Source organism: Echinops telfairi, unplaced genomic scaffold (genome assembly GCF_000313985.2).
Source record: "Echinops telfairi isolate 266 unplaced genomic scaffold, ASM31398v2 ScPeMD7_7469;HRSCAF=8507_1, whole genome shotgun sequence".
NCBI classification, from domain to species: domain Eukaryota; kingdom Metazoa; phylum Chordata; class Mammalia; order Afrosoricida; family Tenrecidae; genus Echinops; species Echinops telfairi.
In genome coordinates, this window is record NW_022111373.1 from 115,278,600 (window position 1) to 115,299,453 (window position 20,854).

Sequence of the window (20,854 nt, forward strand, 5' to 3'; positions counted from 1 at the left end):
ATTCTGCTGATGCTTGTGTATAATAGGGTGTATCTCAAAGTTGAGTTGCCATTGGGGCTCACTCGAAGCTGTGTTGTTTCTTTGTATTTTGGTAAATGAGACCCAGTTATGTTGAGACTATAGGCAAAGAAAATATAAGGGTTTGGGGAAGTCCAAAAAGGACAAAGTATGTTTGGAGACTGATTGTATAATTATGTTTGACATAACTGAACTATGGAATGATAAAACATAACTCCCAAGTTTCAGAAATAAATAAAACATAGATCCAGGAATGAGTTTGAGGTTCACACTAAGTTCTAGCCCCAACTTAAAAACAAGCAGTTCTTACATCATGGCCCTGTTATACTCGTGAAATGATCACTGAAGATAAGGGTGCTACAGCAAAGTGTGGTGAAGAAAGCAGATGGTGCCCGGCTATCCATCAGAATAGTGTCTGGGGTCTTAAAGGCTTGTATTCAAACAAGCTGCTATTGAAGCGAGAAGTCAACTAAATCCACATGGAAGCAGCACACCAGCTGTGTGATCCACAGATGACAAAAAACGTGAATATGGTGAAAAGCATCAGAGCCAAAATTACAAACACCCAATTTGTGGAGGGCTGTGTGTAACCGTGGGAGCCCAAAACTCATCTGCAGAGTATCTAGTCAGAGTGAGCTGCTGGCAGATCTGTTCTAGCCATAGACAAGAGGCTCAAACTGCCTTACTATCAGGTAGAGACCATTGGAAGCTTGCTTGATGAAACTCACTTCTTGGCCAGTTAACTACAGCGACCTGAATTTTGTTCTGGGTGCAAGTAAGTATCTCTTACTTGTTCCATGACAGAAATTTCTTCCTGGTTTTCTGAATGTTGATGGGGATCTTTTCCTTCTTACACATTATTTGTATTTTTGTCTTCCTCCTATTATGATTTTGTCCTTACCACCTTAGTGCAATTGTTTTTTATTGTTTTGTTAGGTCTTCCAGCTGTGAAGCACAGCTGAGTGGCTGCATAATAACTGATACAAGGGTAGGGTGATAGGGAAAGAGGATTTTAGAAGTAAATAAGGCGGAGGGGGGAGAAGCACTAGAACGGATTGTGATTGTACAACTCATTTTAAAGGTGATTTAACCATGGGGAGGGGGGAATGCTATAAAATTGATGTGGTAATGATTGTACAATTCTCCTTGATATGACTTAACTATTGTATGATATGTAAATTATATGCCAATAAAACTTTAAAAAAAGAAAAAGAAACCAAACTAGACTAATGGTTACCATGTGTGAAGGAGGAAGCGTTTTTTTGCTTAGGGCCCTTTGTTTATGTTAATGGTGGTGGAATAATTTGGAAAAGGCTATTGATAATGGTTGTACAACCCAAAGTGTATTAATTAACAGCACTGAATTATACATGTAGGTGAACTGTAGAATTTTTTTGTGGAGCATATTGTTGCCACAATTAAAAAAATTACTTAATAATGCATACACACACAAAAACAACCCCAAACCAAAGTGGATTTCAGAAGATTCTGAAACTTGCTCTTAATCTAAGGTAACCAGACATCTCGCTTTTGTTGGGGCAGTCTTGATTTTTAACAATTTCACCCGTGTCCCACGGCGTTTTAAAAGTCTCGATTTTTGGAAAGAATGCACAAGCTAGGGTATACGGTTTTCGGCTGCTATGTGGCTATTTTGCCAGGATGTGCGTTTAATCAATGGTGTCCTGCTTTACCAATGTTAAAATCTGGTCACCTTATCTTAATCATAAGTCAAATGGAAGAAAAGATGAAGTCAAGGAGCTGAAGAGAAGATGTTAAGAGTCCGAGAAGAAAAGGAAAGTATTGCAATGAAATGTGCGGAGACCTGGGTAGTGTAACTAAGGTGCAACTTAGCTAAGCCATATCTTCAGTAGCCCCCATGTGTGAGTGTCGGACTCAAAATAAGGAAGACCCAGGGATAATTTGTGCATTTGAGCTGAATTGTGGTGCTGGAGAAGAATCCTGAAAAGACCATGGACTGCCAGAGGTCAAACATTTCTTTTGGAAGAAGTATGGCCAAATGCGCCACGGAGGCAAAAATGACTAGACTTTGGCTCACATACTTTGGACATAGATCAGGATATATATATATATATTCATCTATACCTACGTGTGTGTATATAGATATACACACACACACACCCCATATATACTTGTGTATAAGCCGAATTTTTCAGCATTTTAATGCAGTTTTTGTAAAATTAGGTGCCTCAGCTGATATTCAGGTTGGCTTATACTCGAGTATATTGATGTGTGTGTGTATATATACACACATATACCTGGAAAAGGTATCATGCGTGGTACAGTAGAGCAGCAGCAGAAAAGAGGAAGCCTTGGACAAGAGGGACTGATACAGGGATTGCAACTAGACTCAAGTGAGGATGTTTCAGGTCCGGGTGGTCTTGTACACTGGGCCACTATTTGTCAGAACTGATGTAACGGCACTTAACAGCAACAGCATGCTCTCAAAGCATCATCTTTATTTTTTAAATTAAAAAAATCATTTTACTGGGTGCTTACACCTTATTCCATACATCAATTGCATAAAGCATACTTGTACATATGTTGCCATCATTTTCTAAACATTTACTATTTGAGTCCTTGGTATCAGCTCCTCCTTTTTCCCTTCCTCCCCCCTCCTACTCTCGTGACTCTGGTAAATTATAAATTATTGTTTTCACATCTCACACGACCACTGTCTCCCTTCACCCTCGTTTTTGTTGGTTCATCCCCTGGGAGTGGGAATTATGCGTCAATCATTACCATCGGTTCCCCCTTCCTCTCCCCTACCCTCCTGGTATCACAACTTAACATTTCTGTTCCTGAGGGGTTTATCAGACCATGTGTCCTGAGCTCTTATCTGTCTGTACCGGGTACATGCGCCAGTCTAGCCAGAACTGAAAGGACAAGGACCATGACAGTAGGGGGTGAGGAAGCCTCAAAAAAGCAGAGGAATATTGTATTTCACTGGTACTATACTGTACTCTGCTTGATTCATCCCTTCCTTGTGACCCTTCTGTGAGGGGATGTCCTATTGTCTACAGATGGGTTTGGGGTCTCTCCTGCGACCCCCCTCATTCTCAACAATATTTTTGTTTTGTTTTTTTGGGGGGTGGATGTGTCTTCTGGTGCTTGTTACTTGGTTCCTTCGACACCTCATGATCATATATAGGCTGGCATGTGTCTTCCATGTGGGCTTGCTTACCTGCTAGATGGTTGCTTGTTGAACTTCAAGCCTTTAAGACTCCAGATGCTATATCTTTTGATAGCTGGGTACCACCAGCTAATGCATTATCTCTTTAGGAATTAATTTTACATAAAAGTGAATTGTCTACAGTTTAGGATTAATATACTGCCAAATTCCTATGCATTTACTGACTTTTACATTGGAAATTATAGTTTATTTTAGCAGAGTCAGAATCAACTCAATGGCTGTGGGCACCCTTAGTAATAATTGGATAGGTTTAAATAGAAAATGTATTTTAAAAGCCAATATGAATATATGACATAGTATTTTAAAAGATTAATAAAGATATAAAGTTTGGGATACAAATAGCTAAGTGCACTGATTAATTTAAATATAATTTATAGTTCATTTCCGTCATGACCCTGGGTTTTTTAAAACCTTACTAAAGTCGTACTTGCTAGCTTTAATACTCTCAAAATTTCTATGTATTTACAGTATATACAAAAGTATAAGCTGGCCCGAATATCCGCTAAAGCACCTAATTTTACCACAAAAACGGCATTAAAAATGTGCTGAAAAACTCATCTTATAATTGAATATATACGGTAGGTATGTTCTGAGTAAGCTCAAGATACCATTGTATAATATTTAGATTCATTAGTGATTATGTCGAACAAATCCATAGAGTGTAATACAAGGTTGTAATCTTCAACCTGTATATGAAAGAATAGCCTTTTGATGATTAAGCTTTTTAAGACTTTATAGGGTCCATAACTTGCCCTGTGTCAGTGTTAGATTGAAATTGAATTTACTATGAGAAAAGGTGTGTAAATTACCTTAATCAGAAATTTAAAATTGTACTTGGCTAGAGAGTACCTCATAAAATATCTCAGGAACTTGTGTTTAGAGCATGAAGGAGGGAACAAGTGACCCAAGATGAACATTGGGGTAGATATACTGGCTAGGGAATCCTTTGAGGGTCGTTGTATTCTGTCCTGTGGGGTTGCTATCAGTTGATACGACAGGCTTGCTATAGAGTGTATCTTGATAAAACCAAGCCGCTGACCTAGTTTCTTAACACTTGACTTTGGGTCCAGAAAATATTTGTTAATGGCAATGTGTAGGTGTCCTGTATGTTACAGAAGGGTTAGCAGCATCTTTAGCCTCTATGCAGTACATGTCCTAGCACTTCTTCAGACATCATCATGTCTCCTGGGAAGCTCTACAGGCTCATTAGATACCACTGAATCAACTCCACCCGAGTGTCCCTACATACCACGTAACAAAGCACTGTCTGGTCCTGAGCCATCCTCTCAATTGTCACAGCCGCTGTGTCTACCTCTTTTTTGTTGACCCGCTACCAAGTATGTCATTATCTAGGGGCTGGTTGAGACATGTTTAAAGTACGGTGAGACTAAGCTTCATATTTGCTTCTAAGGAGCATTCTAGCTGTACGACCTCCACTATAGCGCATTTTTATTCAACAAGCTTAATTCAAAAGCGTCAGTTCTGTCTTCTCACTTCATTGTCCAGCTGTCACACGTTAAGAGATGGTCAAAAATACTGTAGTTTGGGTCAGGCATACTGTAGTCTTCAAGGTGACAGCCTTGCTCTTCAGAGGCCTTGCACGGCTGCTTTGTCCAATGCAATGTGCTCCTTGATTTGACTGCCGTTTTCCTGAGTTTTGAGTGCATCTCAGTAAAATGAAATCCATGACAGTAGTTCACAGGAAATAAGCAACAGTGTGACCTGTTAAAGGTCCCTTCTAGAATGCCATCAGTAAAATCTAAAATATACAACAAATGATCCCATTTCTTAAAAAAATAAAATTGCATAGAACAAAAAGTATAAGATGCTGGAGGGGAGACAGATGGTGATTCTAGAAAATGTCAACCAAATGCAACACAAGGATGCTGTTTGCAGTTGGATCAGAATAAACTCCAAGAAAACGCTGGACACAAATGGGGAAATGGCAGTCCTATCCTGGCATGTGATGTTTCAGAATGAATCCAAGGCTTTCTGACAGGCATACGTGAAACTATGGGCCTGGGTTTTTCACCAAAGTCATCTTATGGGGAGAAGGGATTGAATGAAATTGTGGGTTAAGTGAGATTGGCTGAGTTGATGAATTTGGGCAAGGAGGGCTCATCATACTCCTAAATATATTTGCCATTTTTCCTAATTAAGAAAAAGGTAGAGTAGGAATAGTCTAGGAGAATCAATAGACTCGAAATATATGAGAACTAAGTACTTCGACTGGTAGAAGTATTTCATTGTGTTTAAAGTAGTTGAGTTCCAGAATGTCTGTGTGAAGTGGTAAATCTCGTCCAAGTTCCAAATGAGAGTAGCTAAACTGAGTCAGCTAAACTGAGTCAGTGCTTCCCACGGCTCCGAGCAAACACCAGGGCCACTGCACTGCCCCCGAGTCGTGGCAACCCCACACAGGTCAGGAGAGAACTATGCTCTATGGGTTTTTTTTCCATTGCTGGTTTTTTAGAATTAGATCACCTGGCCTTCTTGGATGCCTTTGAGTAGACTTGAACTTTGGTTATCAGGGCCATCCTGGGAATCACACCACACCAAGTGCTTCCAAAGTTTTTGCACAATACTAAAGATCAAAGGGAAAAGAATACAATTTAGGCGAGGGACTCAATTTTATAAAAATGTGCTTTATTTTAAAACGAATCTATAAAAGTAGAAATTGCATATAAAAATACAGATTATATTTTAGCAATAACAGCGTATGGCTGGACTTGAGGTAAGAAGTACTGTGTGTTTGAGGGCCTCTGGAAGTCACATTCCACGTGGATCACGGGCCCTTTATCACTGACCTGTAAACAGTCATTTCAAGTAGTACTGAGCACCTTTCACTACTAAGAACTGATACATAATCCTTTCCTGCGTAACACTGCTCTGAAACAGTCCGTAGAGCTGAACGGATAAGGGTACTTCATCCAATTGCTAACATTTCAAGAATAAGATTTTAAGAAAAAGATAAAGTTAATGTAACAGGAATGAGTGTGGGTGTTTCTTGTTCCATTTTCAAAATAATGGGGATGTCATCAATGTAAGCAGGAAACTAACATGTTGATTTTTTAAGCATCATTTAATCTTTTTGCTATGTGTCAGTTTTGGGTTAACATTTTTTTTTTTTTAAATAAGCACCATGGCTGTCAAAAAGATCAGCACCCGAGTCCTAGCTCTTCTATTGGGGCAGGTAGTGCTCATTGCTCTGAAACTACACGAACCAATCCTCGAGTGTGCGTTTCTGGCAAGAAGGGACCTAGAGTTCCTCTGTGGACACTTTAGGCCAAGTAACGTTATAAAATGTGTTTCAAACCACTGTTGTGAGAATTTCTAAAATGTTAAAATACTTGATTCCAGAGTAATATAAAAGTAACCTCAAGAACTTCAGCCATAAAGAAAACAGGAGGCATTTTCCCACTAGCCTTATAGCTGACATTTCAAGAATAAAGACTGATTGGTTAATAGCACCGTTCTAAAACAAAGCAAGCCTCATAAAAGCTAAAGAACCCATATTAACATAATTTGATCATAAAGTTAGCACAACAAAATATTTCCTTAATTTATAACTGGGGAAATTACCTTTTGGACTTTAGATAAATGAAATAATGTCACTAAAAATATTAACTCTTGAGCTTTCAAACTCTACACTGATTCTGTACCTATTTTGTTTTGCTTTCCATGTGTTCACATGATCCTAATTCCAAATCCAAAGTCAAGGCTGAAATGTAGTATTTCCTTTTTCTTTCCCCAGAAGAGATTGTGTCGAATGCGACTACACAGTGATTCCCATGCTGCTCCGCTCATAATACAAGTAGCTTATTGTTCAATCGATGTCTTATACAGAATTAAAAACAATACTGGAAAATTAAATAGAAAAAAAAAGTTAAGCTACTCTAAGCTATGAAAACTAATTGTTAGCATTGATTTTCAGCTTGATTCTAGATAGATTGAATAAGAAGGGCACTTGGGAGAGGTGGCTCAAGTGTTGCTCCTGAAGGGGCCTTGAAAATGACAGGCTCAGTCTTCTAAAATATTTTAAGACCCACAATTTAAAAATTTAAAGCAACAGCCTGGTCAATGTTTACCATCACCTTCAAAACAGCACAACTTCACGGCTTTCTCTCAAATTGTTCTCTCGCGCCAAGATGCCTGCAGAGCTAAGGTACAAGAAACACTGAGAATGAAAGGAGTTGAGGGCTCCTGCATTTGGACTTCCTATCTGCTTTCCCAGTTCCAGAGAACAGGGAGGCATCTTGCAGTGAGCACTTCAGAGACAACTGGGCCTGTGCAGTGACAGTCGGCATTTGATGCCCCAAATTTCTTGGTTCTTTGTCTCGCAAATAGTTGGCCTGGCAATGGTGGTGAAATGGGAACAATTAATCTGGAGATGAGGCAGCGCTTCCTTCAACACTTGAAGGGTACCATCTGGCACGATTCCAAAAACCTGTAGTGTTTTTAATGTGGGGATTTCTCCAAGTTCACTGGAAAAGAAGAGAGAGACTTTCAGAATAACGGCATCTATGGAAACCCTTGTACTAGTGTTACATGGCCCCCTCATTTTAAAAATGTTAATTTTTAAACAATTTGTATCATATTCTGGAAACTGCTGTAGCCTGGAAACCTGGTTTGCAATAAAGGATCGAAGACAACAGCACAGGTGAATCCAACTGGATGCAGAGCCAGCGCTGGAGGAGGGTGGGCTTAGACAACATGGTGGTGCATTTGGTTGAGTGGAACTCATAACTACCATCAACTCCAGGGTGTGTCTACTACCCACTGCTGCGTGCGCCCGTTCTCCAGGCTTGATTTTTACTGTGATCCGAAAAGATGCACTGTGCTGTAATAAGGAGCTGGCCAGCTCACTGCCATCCAGCCAATTCTGACTCAGAGAGACCCTATGAGACAGAGAACAGCCCGGTGGGTTTCTGATGCTTTATGGGGGTGGAAAGGCTCATTTCTCTTTCAAGTTAGCAAACTAGTGAGGGTAAAAGTAAGTGTTTCACCAAGAGGTCAGTTGGATTCATCAGCATATGGAATTCGCTTTAATTGAAACTAGGCTTAGTCTCTCAAAAGATGTAAACAATAGTAACGATGACTTAAATAAACGGAACTCACTGCCATCACATCGACGCGATGCTGACTCACGAGCCTATAGTTCAGGGCAGACCAGCCCGTGAGTTTCTGAGACGGTAACTCTTTATGGAAGCAGAAAGCCCTGTCAGTCTCCTAAGGAGTGGCTGGTGGTTTTGAACTACTGACCTTGCAGTTAGCAGCCTAAAGTGTAACCACTATGCCACCAGGACTCCTCATACCAGATGATATTACATGTCATCAAAGCGAATGACTCAGCCTAAGAGGCCTTACGGTTAAGCAGTTGGGCACAGATGGTGAAAGGGGTAGGGAATACTCTTATTGGAAGAAAGAGCCTTTCTCTCTCTCAACAGCATTCCATGTTTCCGATCCTAGAGGAGCCCATTCCCTCCTTCACCTTCCTTAGATGAAACCTAACTTTGTCAACAGTGATGTCCTAGTTCACGAGAGGGAGCCTGTTTCCCCTAAGGCAAAAACATGTTTGGTAACGAGGCAGTGTTCTTAACCCGATCGATGTGTCCAGAAAGCCACCTCTCAGATCTCTATTTGCTCCAGGCTGGGACAGAACAGTACAAAGTCTCAGGAGAGGAAACATTTATTTTGGAATTTCAACAAATTCCCTCTGCAGATCAATGACCTTGAGTGAGAAGCATCCTTTATACTTCTACATGGTCAGTAATTTCTTTAACACTTAAAAAAAGAAATCCTCTCTTAAAATGCTCACCTTCCTGCCGGTCTTCCTTCTAGCCTATTTCCTCCCCCAGTGGCTCAGGTCTTCCCCCGACTAGCTCGGACTCCATCACGCTGTCCCTGCTCCAAGCCCTTTGATGTCTATCCCTTGTGTATGAAACCGTCCCACGTGCTCAGCTGCCCACTCCCTGTGCCCTCGGCACCTGAAATGAAGCTGTTCTGCTGTCAACAGAGCGCTCTTCGGAATCACGGATGCTTATCCTACGTTAGCAGTCGATGCCAACTCCTGGCAACCCTACAGGAGAGAATCGACTAGAGCGGCTCCTGGGGGATTCCAAGACTGTAACTGTATGGAAGTAGAAAGTCCAGCTTTTCTCCCTCGGAGCAACTGGTGGTTTCGAACTGCTGACCTTGTGGCTAGCAGCCCAATGTGTAACCACTAAGCACTCTCCAAATAAACAATCGTGAGGACGGTGCAGGACAGAACAGCCTCTTTCATCCTGTTTTATATGGTTGCTGCACATTAGAACCAACCTGGCAGCACCCAACAGCAACATGCAAATAGAAGGAGTAAGCTTGTTGCTAATCAGGAATAAGAACCAAAAGTCACACCAGGCCAAAAGAAATTCAAGAATAAATTCCTGCTGTTCTAAAGGTATACTACACTCTGAACATAAACGCATACAAAAGAAAAGTCCCAGTACGAGAATGTGTAAATGGACCGTCACTTAAGCGGGCAGCAATCCCACCCTCCACCCCAGTGCCCCTCATGACATGCGAGCATATGCGAATGGAGTCGCAGCTTGAGAACTCGTGCTGGAACATCCTTGTTCGGTGAAGTGGAAAAGGAACTGCGTGGAAGGAAAATGTAGGGCAGGTGGCAGAGGAGGAAATAGTCTGGCAACAAGGCCTGGGGGCCGACACATGATGGGGAAGGAAGTTTCCTGTCTGAGAACACATTCGGGTGTTGCAGGTGAGAAGGGATCAGGGGCAAAATGACCACACACAAACACCAACAAAAACAAACCCACAAGCCTTTTCCCTCGGGTATCACCCACAACGCAAATTTGCAAACATCTCCGTGAAGCTACAATAGGGCTTAGCAAACCAGGGGTGGCGAATGGAAATGAATAGTTTAAAAGCCATTATTTCTAACAGCGTGTGAAATGACATTCACTTTGTGCCCTTAATTTGATTCCAACTCACAGTGACCTTGTAGGACAGAGGAGAACTGCCCCTATGGGGTTCGGAGACTAAATCTTTATCAGAGTAGAAAGCCTCATCTTTCTCCAACCGAGTAGCTGGTAGGTTTGAACTGCTCTGCCTGCAGACCAAAGGGTAACCCACCATGCCACCAGGGCATTGATGTTTAAGGAGCTGTGCTTCATTTTATTAAATGAAAGGTCATTATAAATGAGTCAGGTGTGTGGGGCAAGAGAGGCATGCTGTTTTTTGCCAAAAACTGGCACACTGAGCTGGCTGAGTGAGCGAGTGCATTGTTGTGGTGGCAAAATCAGTCCCCCTCTGCCACAAATCGGGTCTTTTTTGTCACACACTGTTATGCAATCTTTTTAGAACCTCTAAATAGAAAGCTCGATTAATAGTCTGACCTGGTGGAACGAATTCCAAATGTGCTTGCTATCCCTCTCATATACAAAAAAAAGAGCCATCATCTTGATCTTTGATTTCACTTGATGAGCTTTGTTGAGGGGAGGTGACCATGGCACCTTTCACTGGCTTGATTGATGTTTGCTTTCGGGGTCATAAGAGGAGCACCATGTCTCATCACCAGTAATGACTTTGGGGAAAAGTCTGGGTTATTTAGTTGCTGTTCTTTCAAAGCATGGCGTTTCCACGCAATGCATTTTCCCGATCAGTCAGAACCCCAGGTACAAATTTCGCAGTGACCATTAAAATGTGCAGAACCAAGCTCCTTAAAATAGTTCAGATAACTTCCCCATCTCTTCAATGGTCCATCATTGGTCTTTGAGCACAAGTACGTGAATTTTGTTGACATTTTTGTCAGAATGAAGTTTGTCATCAATCGACCTTTCACCTTTTTTGAAACGAGAAAACCACTTATACACTGGAGTTTTTTTCCCATAGCATTGTCCTCATAAGCTGTGTTCAGCATCACAAGTTTCTGCAGCATTTTTCCCAAAGAGGAAACAGAATTTCACAGCTGCATGCTGTTCTCTTACATTGGCTATCACAAAAAATGAGTTTAGAATGAAACTGTTTTTATGAAAAATTCACTGTGACCAGAGAACTTTCCCAGGCGATGACACTGGGTGCACTAACTCAGAGCAAGTTGCTCAATGCTCGCCTAGTGGGAAAAATGTGTACCACGAGGCTCTGCCCAGCATAGCATTTTTCAGTTGGTGTTTCGCGGGAGGGGTAGGTACCCCCTCGTGTATAAATTCAGACCCCAATACTTGAGGGCACTAGAAGTAATGGCAAGAGCCCTGGTGGTAAAATGGCTACAGGTTGGGCTGCAATCCACGGGTTCAGCAGTTCGAAAACACTAGTCACTCACTCCACACAAGAGAAAGACAGGGCTTCCTACTAGATAGAGTTAGTCTCAAAAACCCCAGGGGGCTTCTTATGTGCTAAACAAGTAGTTGAAGGTTAATTAGCAGTTTAACTAAACATAGTAAAGCTGCCAGTCTCCTTCATACAAAAACAATAAAAAAAACCCGGGGGCAGTTCTACCTGTCTTACAGGGTTGCTATGAGTTGGCAACAACACTAAGACAGCGAGTGAGTGAGTGAGTGAGTGAGTGAGTGAGTGAGTGAAGTGCTGATAGCACTTTTCCAAAATAAGCTGCAAAACTCTAAGGCCTTTAGCCAAAATTTTGGAGTCTGGTGGCACAGTTGGCTGCTGACCACAAACCCACGACCCCTGTGCAGAACAAATATGGGGATGTCTGCGTCTATAAAGGTAGTAGCGTGGATGGAACCCTGGGGGGCAGTTCTCTTTCCTACAGGACTGCTGTGAGTTGTAATCGACTTGGTGACAATGTTTTTCAAAAGGCAAGATTAATTTAATGAATTAAAAGCCACAGTTCATGGATTCCTTTATTCTACCAACTAACCTTTCGTAGCTGACTCTTCTGATTTGGTCATTCATTGCGAAAGCCAATTTACCAATAAAAACATCAACTTAAAACTCAAATTCACTGCCATCGAGCTGAATGTGATTCCCAGTAATCTTCTAGAACAGAGAACTGCTTCTATGGGTTTCCAAGATGGAAACTCTTATACTAGAGTAGAAAATCCCATTCATCTTTCTCCTGCAGAGTGGCTGGCAGTTTGAATTACTGACCTTGGGTTAGCGCTAACCCACTACACAACCTCTCACTGCCACAGTCAATGCTGATTCGTAGTAAGACCCTGTGGGTTTCCGACACTGTAACTATTTACAGGAGTAGAAAGCCCAGTCTTTCTATCAAGGCACTTCTGCTGTTTTAAACTGCAGACCATGCGGATCGCAGCCCAATGCGCTCCCCAGGGTTCCTGATAAACAAACACATAAAGTGTATAAATTCTTCCTTAAAATCTACCATCTTTCCTAAGTAAGCACGAGGGGCTCATTGACCTTTGTTTAGCTAGTGAGCTACTGGAATTTAGTAGCTATATTGGCAGTTGTTACGGATTGAGTTGTGTTGCCCTTAAAATATGTGCTGGAATCCTAACTCCCATCCCTATCGGAAGACCATGCTGGTATAAACAATGGTGGCATGGCTTCCAGTATCACAACAACACAGCCATCTCGGCAAGGCAATCTGACAATGGCGTTTCAGTGGTCCTTCCAGACTGAGACAGACAGGAAGAGGGCTTGGTGATCTACTTCGAAAACATAATGGCCAGTGAAAGCCTTCTAAGTAGGAGCAGAGCACTGTCTGACGTGGTGCCTGAAGAGGAGCCCCTGGATTAGGAGGTACTCAAAATAGGACCGAGCAAGAGCTGCCGCCTCAAAGAAGAGCAAACCTTAATGACGAGGATGGAGCCACGTCCTTGCTGATGCTCCAGGGCTCAAACTGAAAAGAAACTGCCAAATATGCCATGGTAATTAGAACGTACCAACTTCCAGGAAAACTGGAAGTTGTCTAAATGGAACACATGCTTTAAGATTGACATCTGAAGCAACAACAACAACAAAACCCCCAAGCAAACAAACAATAAACCTACTACAATCACAGCAGCAGTCCCACAACGGCCTCAGACTGCCACCAGGGCTCTCTATCCCAGTCATTAGTGCGCTGCAATGGCCCACCAGTGGCCACTTTGAATCCAACCACACGGTCTACTATCCTGGGAATGACAAGTTGAAGAGGAGCGGTTGTAGTCATCGTCAAAAAGAGCATTTCACGCTCCATCCTGAAGTGCAGTGCTGTCCGTGAAAGGACAGTATCTATCGGCCTGAAGGGAAGGCTGAACCCTGGTGGCGCTGTCCTCAGGGAAGCACTGGACAGCTAGCTCCACGGAAGAAAGATGAGCCTCAAGAACCCTACACAAGGTCACTACAAATAGAATTGACTCAATGGCAGTGGGCAGTTTTGGCTTGTTTGTTTTTTTTTTTAAAGGAGGACCGGTTATTCAAACTTGTACACCCACCACTGATGCTGAAGGTGAACAAACTGAACATTTGTATCAACTTCTAGTCTTAAATCGATCACATGGGGAACCAAATGCACTGCCAAAAAGTACTATTGGCAACGTGGAAATTGAAAATAGAGAAGGATTAGCAGTGGAAAACCAGGGCCTTGGAAGTAGAAACGCTGGGCTAAATTGCCTGACAGAATTTTGCAAGACCAATGATTTATTCATTGCAAATACCTGCTTCCAACAATATAAATAACTTAAATGCACATGTAGCTCCATGAGTTAAAAATTCAGGGAACAAATCACCTCTTTCTGTGGAAAAGGACAACGGAGAAGCTCAAAGCATCAGAACAAACAAAGCCAGGGCTGCCTACAGAGCTGCCGCCCATTGCTCGTGTGGTAAGTATAAACTGAGGGGAGATAAAGGAAGTGAAAGCCAGAGTAGTCTGGAGTATATCCTACCCGAATCAGTGACTATCTCAGGACCAGACTGGGCACGTGGTGGAATGACATCAAGGCCATTATGTGTTAAGAAAGCAGAAGGTCATTAAAAAGGCAGAAAAGACCCACTTGGATGTCAGAAGAGACTCTGAAACTTGCTCTAGAACACAGAGAAACTAAAGCGAATAGAAGAAACGCGACGTCCAATAGCTGAGCGTAAGATTTCAAAGGGCAGCTGGAGAAGGAAAAAAGGATCCTACAATGAAATGTGCAAAGACCTGGAGTTAGAAAACCAAGAGGGAAGAACACACTCTGCTTGCTCGGGCTGAAAGGATTGAAGACAACACGCAAGCCGTGAGTGGCAATACTGAAGGAGGGTGGGCATACCTGAGAAGCTGGGCTCTGAAGAGCAGGGCATCCGTATGCGAGGGACCTGCAGACGGCACAATCGCGCCACCGGCTGAGAGTGAACAGGACTTGAACCACTACATCTCGACACAAAGGAAGCAGAAGTCTTCCTAACTGGACCGACAGGCATCTACCAGGGTCAACGGGAAAAAGACTGACGTTGTCGAGGATGTCACATGACTTGTACCTACAACGAGCGCCTATGGACGCATCGGTCAAGCAATGAGCGACTGGGCAAATCGATTCCGACTTCGAGCAGCCCTATGGGACAGAACAGAACTGCCCTGTGGGTTTCTGAGACTGACACCCTTCACGGGAGTGGAAAGTCTCATCTTTATTACAAGGAAAAAGGTCACTCTGAAGACGTGAGTCAGGATGCCCCTGACGGAAGGCACGCCATTTTTCATTGCGTCCCATGTATACCAGAGTTGGGGCACTGACTACGGAAGCCAGCAGGAGAATTGAAGCCTCTGAATTGCGGTCCTGATGAAGAGCATTAAATTACCACGGACTGCCAGAAGAATGAACAAACTGGCCCTGGAAAGAAGAAGCCAGAATGCTCCTGAGAAGATTTGACAGGACCGAATCTCAGTTTGGGGTCATGTTATCAGAAGGGTCAGTCCCAGAAGGGCCTCACGCTCGGTAAAGCGGAGGCTCAGTGGGGAAAACAGAGGAAGGGCGTCAATGACATGAACTACCTGCCACAATGGATTACCGTGAGGATGGCGAGAACCAGGGAGTGTTTCCTTCTACTGTACTGTCCCATGGGGCAGAACGCGCTCGATGACATCCAACCAGAGACCTTAATTTAGGAGTAGGATTTTATTTCTATGTCAATGAGGTCATTATCATTGCAAGGTTAGTTCTAAACCGAATCGGTGGCAAGTCATACAAGGAGCAGATTAAACACAGGTATAGATGAGCACATACTGGGCAAGACAGAAGCCATGTGAGGGTCACCAAGGAAGCAGAGGGTGCCCAGGGGCCCTGAAAAGGACTTGATTTGGGCTTACTGCCTCCAAACCTGTGAACAAATAAACACAACCTGTGTTCTTTGAAGTCACCCCCTGTGGCATTGCTGCTGCAGCACTAAGCAAGCAAGCCAGTTGCAGCAGGAGAGAAGCGCATCAAGACACTGACTTCTGGGTTTCAACAAGATTCCTGCTTACGCTGGACATTAGACGCATACCCCAGCCTCTGAGTTACAAGGAAAGGAAGTCTTTTTAAGAATACTCACTGCCATTGAGTCAATTCTGACTCCCAGTGACCTACTATTTCCCAGGCTATAAATCTTCAAGGCAGTGGCTGGAGGGTTTGAATCTCCAACCTTGAGGCTGGAGTTCAATGTTAGCCTAACAGTGCCACCAAGGCTCCTGTTTTTAAGAGAGAGATGCTACTCTGCCCAGGATGGCAGGAGGCTGGCTAGTACTTTGTCAAAGAGAGATGGTCCAGAATACATCTTCTGTGTGCGCTCCTATGATTCTGTAAAGTTGCTTGCCATTTCTTTGGCAAGTTCTCCACGGTCACTAGTATGGTATGCTACCACCTACACCTGCTCACGGATGAAACAATAAACGCTCAGTGAACAACATTGGTCAACTTTCCTGTCTTAGTTTTACGACTTGTTGTCCCTTCCTAATCACTCTGCTGTCACCGAGAGTGATGCCTTTCATGTCCACTACTAATAATGAACTTGAACACCAAGTGGCATTTATCTTCCGGTCCCTCTGTCTCTCTTCCAAGGAGCTTAAAACCAACAATACTTACAGCAAAGTTTCCGGGATTATGTCATAGCAGCGACTGAGTGACAGGTGTTGGAGGTAGATGAGCTGGTGAAATTCCTGAAAGCAGTCATTCTTGAGCATGACGCTGTCACTGAAACAGAGCACAAAACGAGGAGGTCAAACCTGCCTAACCACGCTGCGCTGACACAAGGCAGAGTCTACCGCTTACTACTGCTACTTCAACACCAAGACGCTTTTCCCATTTCCGATCAAAAATAAATCCACAAACTCATACCTTAAGTCTAGGCGGACAAGATTGGGGCATCTTCTAATTAAAGTACAGACGTCTACGGAGAGAAAACACAGCGGTCACTGGTAAGTAAGGAGTAAGAAAAGGCGTCCAGCAGTCACTGGTGCTGCATTTAATACCATGTCACAGGCTCAGGACGAGGTCGGAAGAGTAGCCCCGCTGTTCTGGTTGCTAAGAGCTACTGAGTCAATGATAATCATGAGTTGGAGCTGCCTGGGTGGCAACTGGTTTAATGTTTTCAGGATCAAACCCTGTTATAGCATGTACAAAGACTCCGTCTGTCTTTTGTCAGAGTGGACAGCCCTTTGTCAGACTACACCAGTGTGTTCATTTACCCATCTGCTCACGGTGGCTTGGGTTGTTTCCATTTTTTGCGAATAAGGCTACAATTGGTTGGTGTACAGGTATCTTGTTTTCAATTCTTTTTGGGTATGAACCCAGGAATGAAACTGCAGTGTCAATTCATGTGTAACTTTTTGAAGAACTGCCAAGCTATTTCCCATAGAAGCTGCACCATTTTACACTCCCTTCAGCAATGAATAAAACTTTATATGCAGTTCCACTTTATAAAAACCCATTTTCAGAAATGTGTTCCAGGATTCGTCTCAGTATATCACATGATTTATTTCAAAAATCAAAAACAAAACACACTTGGAAGATTCTACATGTCCCCAGGAGACTCAATTGAGTAAATGGTGACCTATCACTGTTAGCTCCCATTGTATCAACTCCGACTCCTGGAGGCCCCAGGTGTGCTGTCTGAACTGCTTATAGAATTTTCGAGGCTATTTCAGAAGCAGATTGCCAGATCTGTCTCCCAAAGAACAGCTGGATGGGTTCAAACTGCTAACCTTTTAGCTCGGAGTCCCAGCACTAGAGTGGGTTATGTGTTGGCTGCTAACCACAGGTCAACAGTTCAAAACCAGCAGCAGCTCTCAGGAAGAACGATGAGGCTTTCGGCGCCCAGAAAGAGTTACAGTCGCTGAAACTCCCAAGGGCAGTTTTACTCAGTCCTACTGGGTCGCCATGAGTCAGAATTGCCTCGATAGCAGTGAGCTGGCGTTTTGAGGGTCTCCTCGAACATGACTGTCGGATGGGACACAGGGCCAGCGAATGGGTGCGACATGCCCTCCCTCAACTGTGTTCTGTACAACATTTTTTTTAATGAAGACTGTATGCCGAAAACGACGGACAGATGCTAGTAGGATTACTGGTGATGGTTTTCTTTATGTTTTCCCAAATTTTTGTGAATAGATAAATAAGACTGATTAAATACAGTGCTTCAGGGAAAAAACGGAGACTGTGAATATGATGACGAAAACATTTGTTTTGGAAGAAGCATAACCTGAGTGCTCCTTAGAAGTAAGGCTGGAGAGACTCTGCGTTACGTACCGTGAACACATTACCACGAGGAGAGGCCAAAATAAATAAATAAAATGGACTGCCATGCATTCATCTGTCTCAGAGCGACGCTGAAGGGCAGAGTAGAACCACCCCTGTGGGTTTGGAGACTGCAGATCTCCAAGGGCACAGAGATCGCCTCTTTCTCCCGTGGAGCGGGTGGCCGTTTTAAACTGCTAACTGGTGGTGAACAGGCCAACGGATCACCCCTTACGCCACCAGGAAAAGGACATCAAGCTTGGTAATATACTGGGGCAGCAAGAAAGAGGAAGCCCTTCGACAAGAGGGATCGACAGTGTCTGCAACAGCGAGCTCACACCCGAGAACAGCTGTGCGGACGGCCCAGGACCGGGCAGTGCTTCGTTGGGTTGTCCGTAAAGTCAACCGAGTAGACAGCACCAGAGGGCAACAACAGGGATGTTGTGCAGAGGTGAGTGGTAGTCAGAAGCTAAGCTGTGACTGCTGCGTTTCCAGCTCCTTGCGGAAACTGTCCCCCTCACCTGGAAGTGCAGGCTTCTGGACATGGCAGTGGTCTCCAGCACGGGCAAAGGACTGAAGTCCCTGGTCACTCAAGAGAACCTAGCTGGCATTTCCCACCGCCCGCTACGTCTTCCTTGGGACAGGACACAGCATGTCCTGGAGAAGCAGCGTTCAGATGCTACTTCAATTTCAAGAAGATTCCTTTTGCAAGGTTTTTTAAATTTTAAAGGATATGAATGAATGCCTCCCGTCACATGCGTGAAGACACAAGCCTCAAAACACCAAGACGTGGTTTCTGTGTGTTAAGAATTCCACTGGATTATGGGAAGATCACCGCCCGAGGCCGCAAGGTTGCAAGCACCTATCTTTGCAAAGCACGGTTTTTCTCAATCTCGCACAAATAGAACATAGCATAACAGCCTATGGAGGCGACAAAGCCCTAAACTGTCGCCCACTACCCCCAACGACAAAGGCCAGATAAGTTTTGTTTTCTACAACTGGATTTCAAATCCGTTGTAGATGCAAACTTATGAGAAAACAAAACTAAACACAACTTTCAAACAGGACTCCTCAAGTTCGAGATCATTGCCATTCTGGCTGGCTAATTCTTTGTTGTGCAGCACAGGAATCTGATTTACACTAGATGCACTGGTACCTCACAGCCGAGACAGTCTAATATGTCTGTTCCGCTCAAATCTGGACTCCACTCCACGCAGTCTTGGGTTACCAACCTCCGACTCACAGTCTGACAACTGCTACTTGTCCTTGAATATGCTATAAACTTACCCTCACTGGGAAACAACCGAAGCAACCCCTGTGCCCAATACCTGCTTCCCCCGCAGCCACCATCAGTGGCTGAAAATGCCATTGTAAAATCGTGGGAAAAAGGCTTAGAACTTTTTCACTAAAGCCTGGGTTCCCATTAAACTTGGCTGATCTTTGGCCTCACCTGGGGATCTGGCGCAACTAGAAATCCCTGGGCCCCCTCCCTCTAAAATGATGACTCACTAGCTTGCAAACGGAGCCCAGAGAGCTGCAGGTGAACCAGATCCCCAGGTGATGCCAATGATCAGCTGAGTTTGGGGACCTAGCCCTAACAGGCTACATGAAAATCGTATCCACCTGTTCCAAGTTACCTACAAATTAAGACTTCCAGACATCCTTAGCCACAGAGCTGGTTTGTAACCTGTAGCTATCTGCCTCTAATCCTAATCAGCTGCTACCTCTGACAAAGAGGGGTAGTTATAATGTGCGCTGAGCTACTGCAGACACAGGAGAGACGCTTCATGGAGCTGACTGATTATTGCTGCTGCTGCTGCAGCCGCTATAGAGGCTACAGGGGCCCCGCCCCGTGGCTCTTACCTGACTTCTGCAGGTTCTTCCGGTAGCCGCTAAGATTCAGCTGGGTGATGGTCTCCGAAATGTGTGCCACTGCCACCTGCACGTGCTTCTCAGTGAAGTCCGAACACCAGGAGAGGTTCAGCTCATCCAGTCTGCACAGGAATGGGCACAGGAATGGGTGAAGTCACTGCCTGCCAGCCAACTCACTACTAAATATGTCAGTGTTGCTGGGTGCCATCAGGGATTTCCGCTCAGCGGCCCTGGGGACAGGGGAGGACACCCCCGTTGCACTCCCTACAAGGGAGCAGGTGGCCAGTTCTTGTCTCCCACAGAGCAGCTGGGGGATTTGAACCACTGACCTTTTGGTTAGCAGCTGAGTGCTTATCCACTGCACCACCAGCGGTGCTCACTTCTTTGCTCAGAAAACCCCAATCCACACTCACAGCCATGAAGGGGATTCTGACTCAGAGTGACCCTGCAGCACAAAGCACAACTGCCACTGCGGGGTTCCCACGACTGTAAATCCTTACGGGAATAGAAAGCCTCAGCTTTCTCCTGTGGAGCAGCTGGTGGTTCAGAACGGCAGACCTTGCGGTTAGCAGCCCCATGTGTAACCTACTATACTTCCACGACTCTTGTGCTCTGCTTCAAGAAGGCCCTAAAGCCAAGAAAGAGTCTCTTGATTTCTCTTGCTGGCCAAGGGGCTCGGGGAGAAGACAAAGCTGCCTGATGCACAGATCTCCTGCCTGCAGAAGCAGCTCGTGTTCACCCAGAAACTGCCATCCCTCCTCCAGAGGCACTCCCTCCCTCGCCTCCCTCTGATCTGAGCAAGGCCCGGGTGAATGCTGCTCCCTTCTGGATGAGGAGGGAAGCACTCCTACTCGCTTTCTTCTGCCCTGAAAACAGAAGTCTTCGTCCCGGACTGGATGCCAGCCAGCCTCTGTATCTTCTTTCTCCAGTCACCCAGGCCCAGCCAGCCAGCACCCAAGCACAAGGACATGGCCATCACGCAAGCTCTTTCAAATAAACGGACCGATCACAGTGGGGATTCCTAATTTAAGGTGACCAGACGTCCCGCTTTTGGCGGGACAGTCCTGATTTTTGGCGTTTTTAAAAAGTCCCAGGTTTTGGAAAG

General features: G+C 44.3%; 1 protein-coding gene and 1 non-coding gene across 2 annotated transcripts in view; one reads left to right on the forward strand and one right to left on the reverse strand.

The window, feature by feature from the left end:
* Positions 1 to 5,851: 5,851 nt before the first annotated feature.
* The window catches only part of SKP2 (S-phase kinase associated protein 2), a 37,231-nt gene continuing 22,228 nt past the window's right edge, over positions 5,852 to 20,854 (reverse strand). The window contains exons 7-10 of the mRNA XM_004698078.2: positions 19,741 to 19,871; positions 16,483 to 16,534; positions 16,231 to 16,338; positions 5,852 to 7,710 (exon numbers count right to left, since the gene is read on the reverse strand). Coding sequence (XP_004698135.1) covers positions 7,497 to 7,710; positions 16,231 to 16,338; positions 16,483 to 16,534; positions 19,741 to 19,871 — 505 coding nt within the window. The 3' untranslated portion in view covers positions 5,852 to 7,496. The remainder of the gene's footprint in view (positions 7,711 to 16,230; positions 16,339 to 16,482; positions 16,535 to 19,740; positions 19,872 to 20,854) is intronic.
* On the forward strand, positions 11,548 to 11,692 carry LOC115873900. The gene has a single exon (XR_004048672.1). It is a non-coding gene; the product is annotated as a small nucleolar RNA SNORA19 (small nucleolar RNA).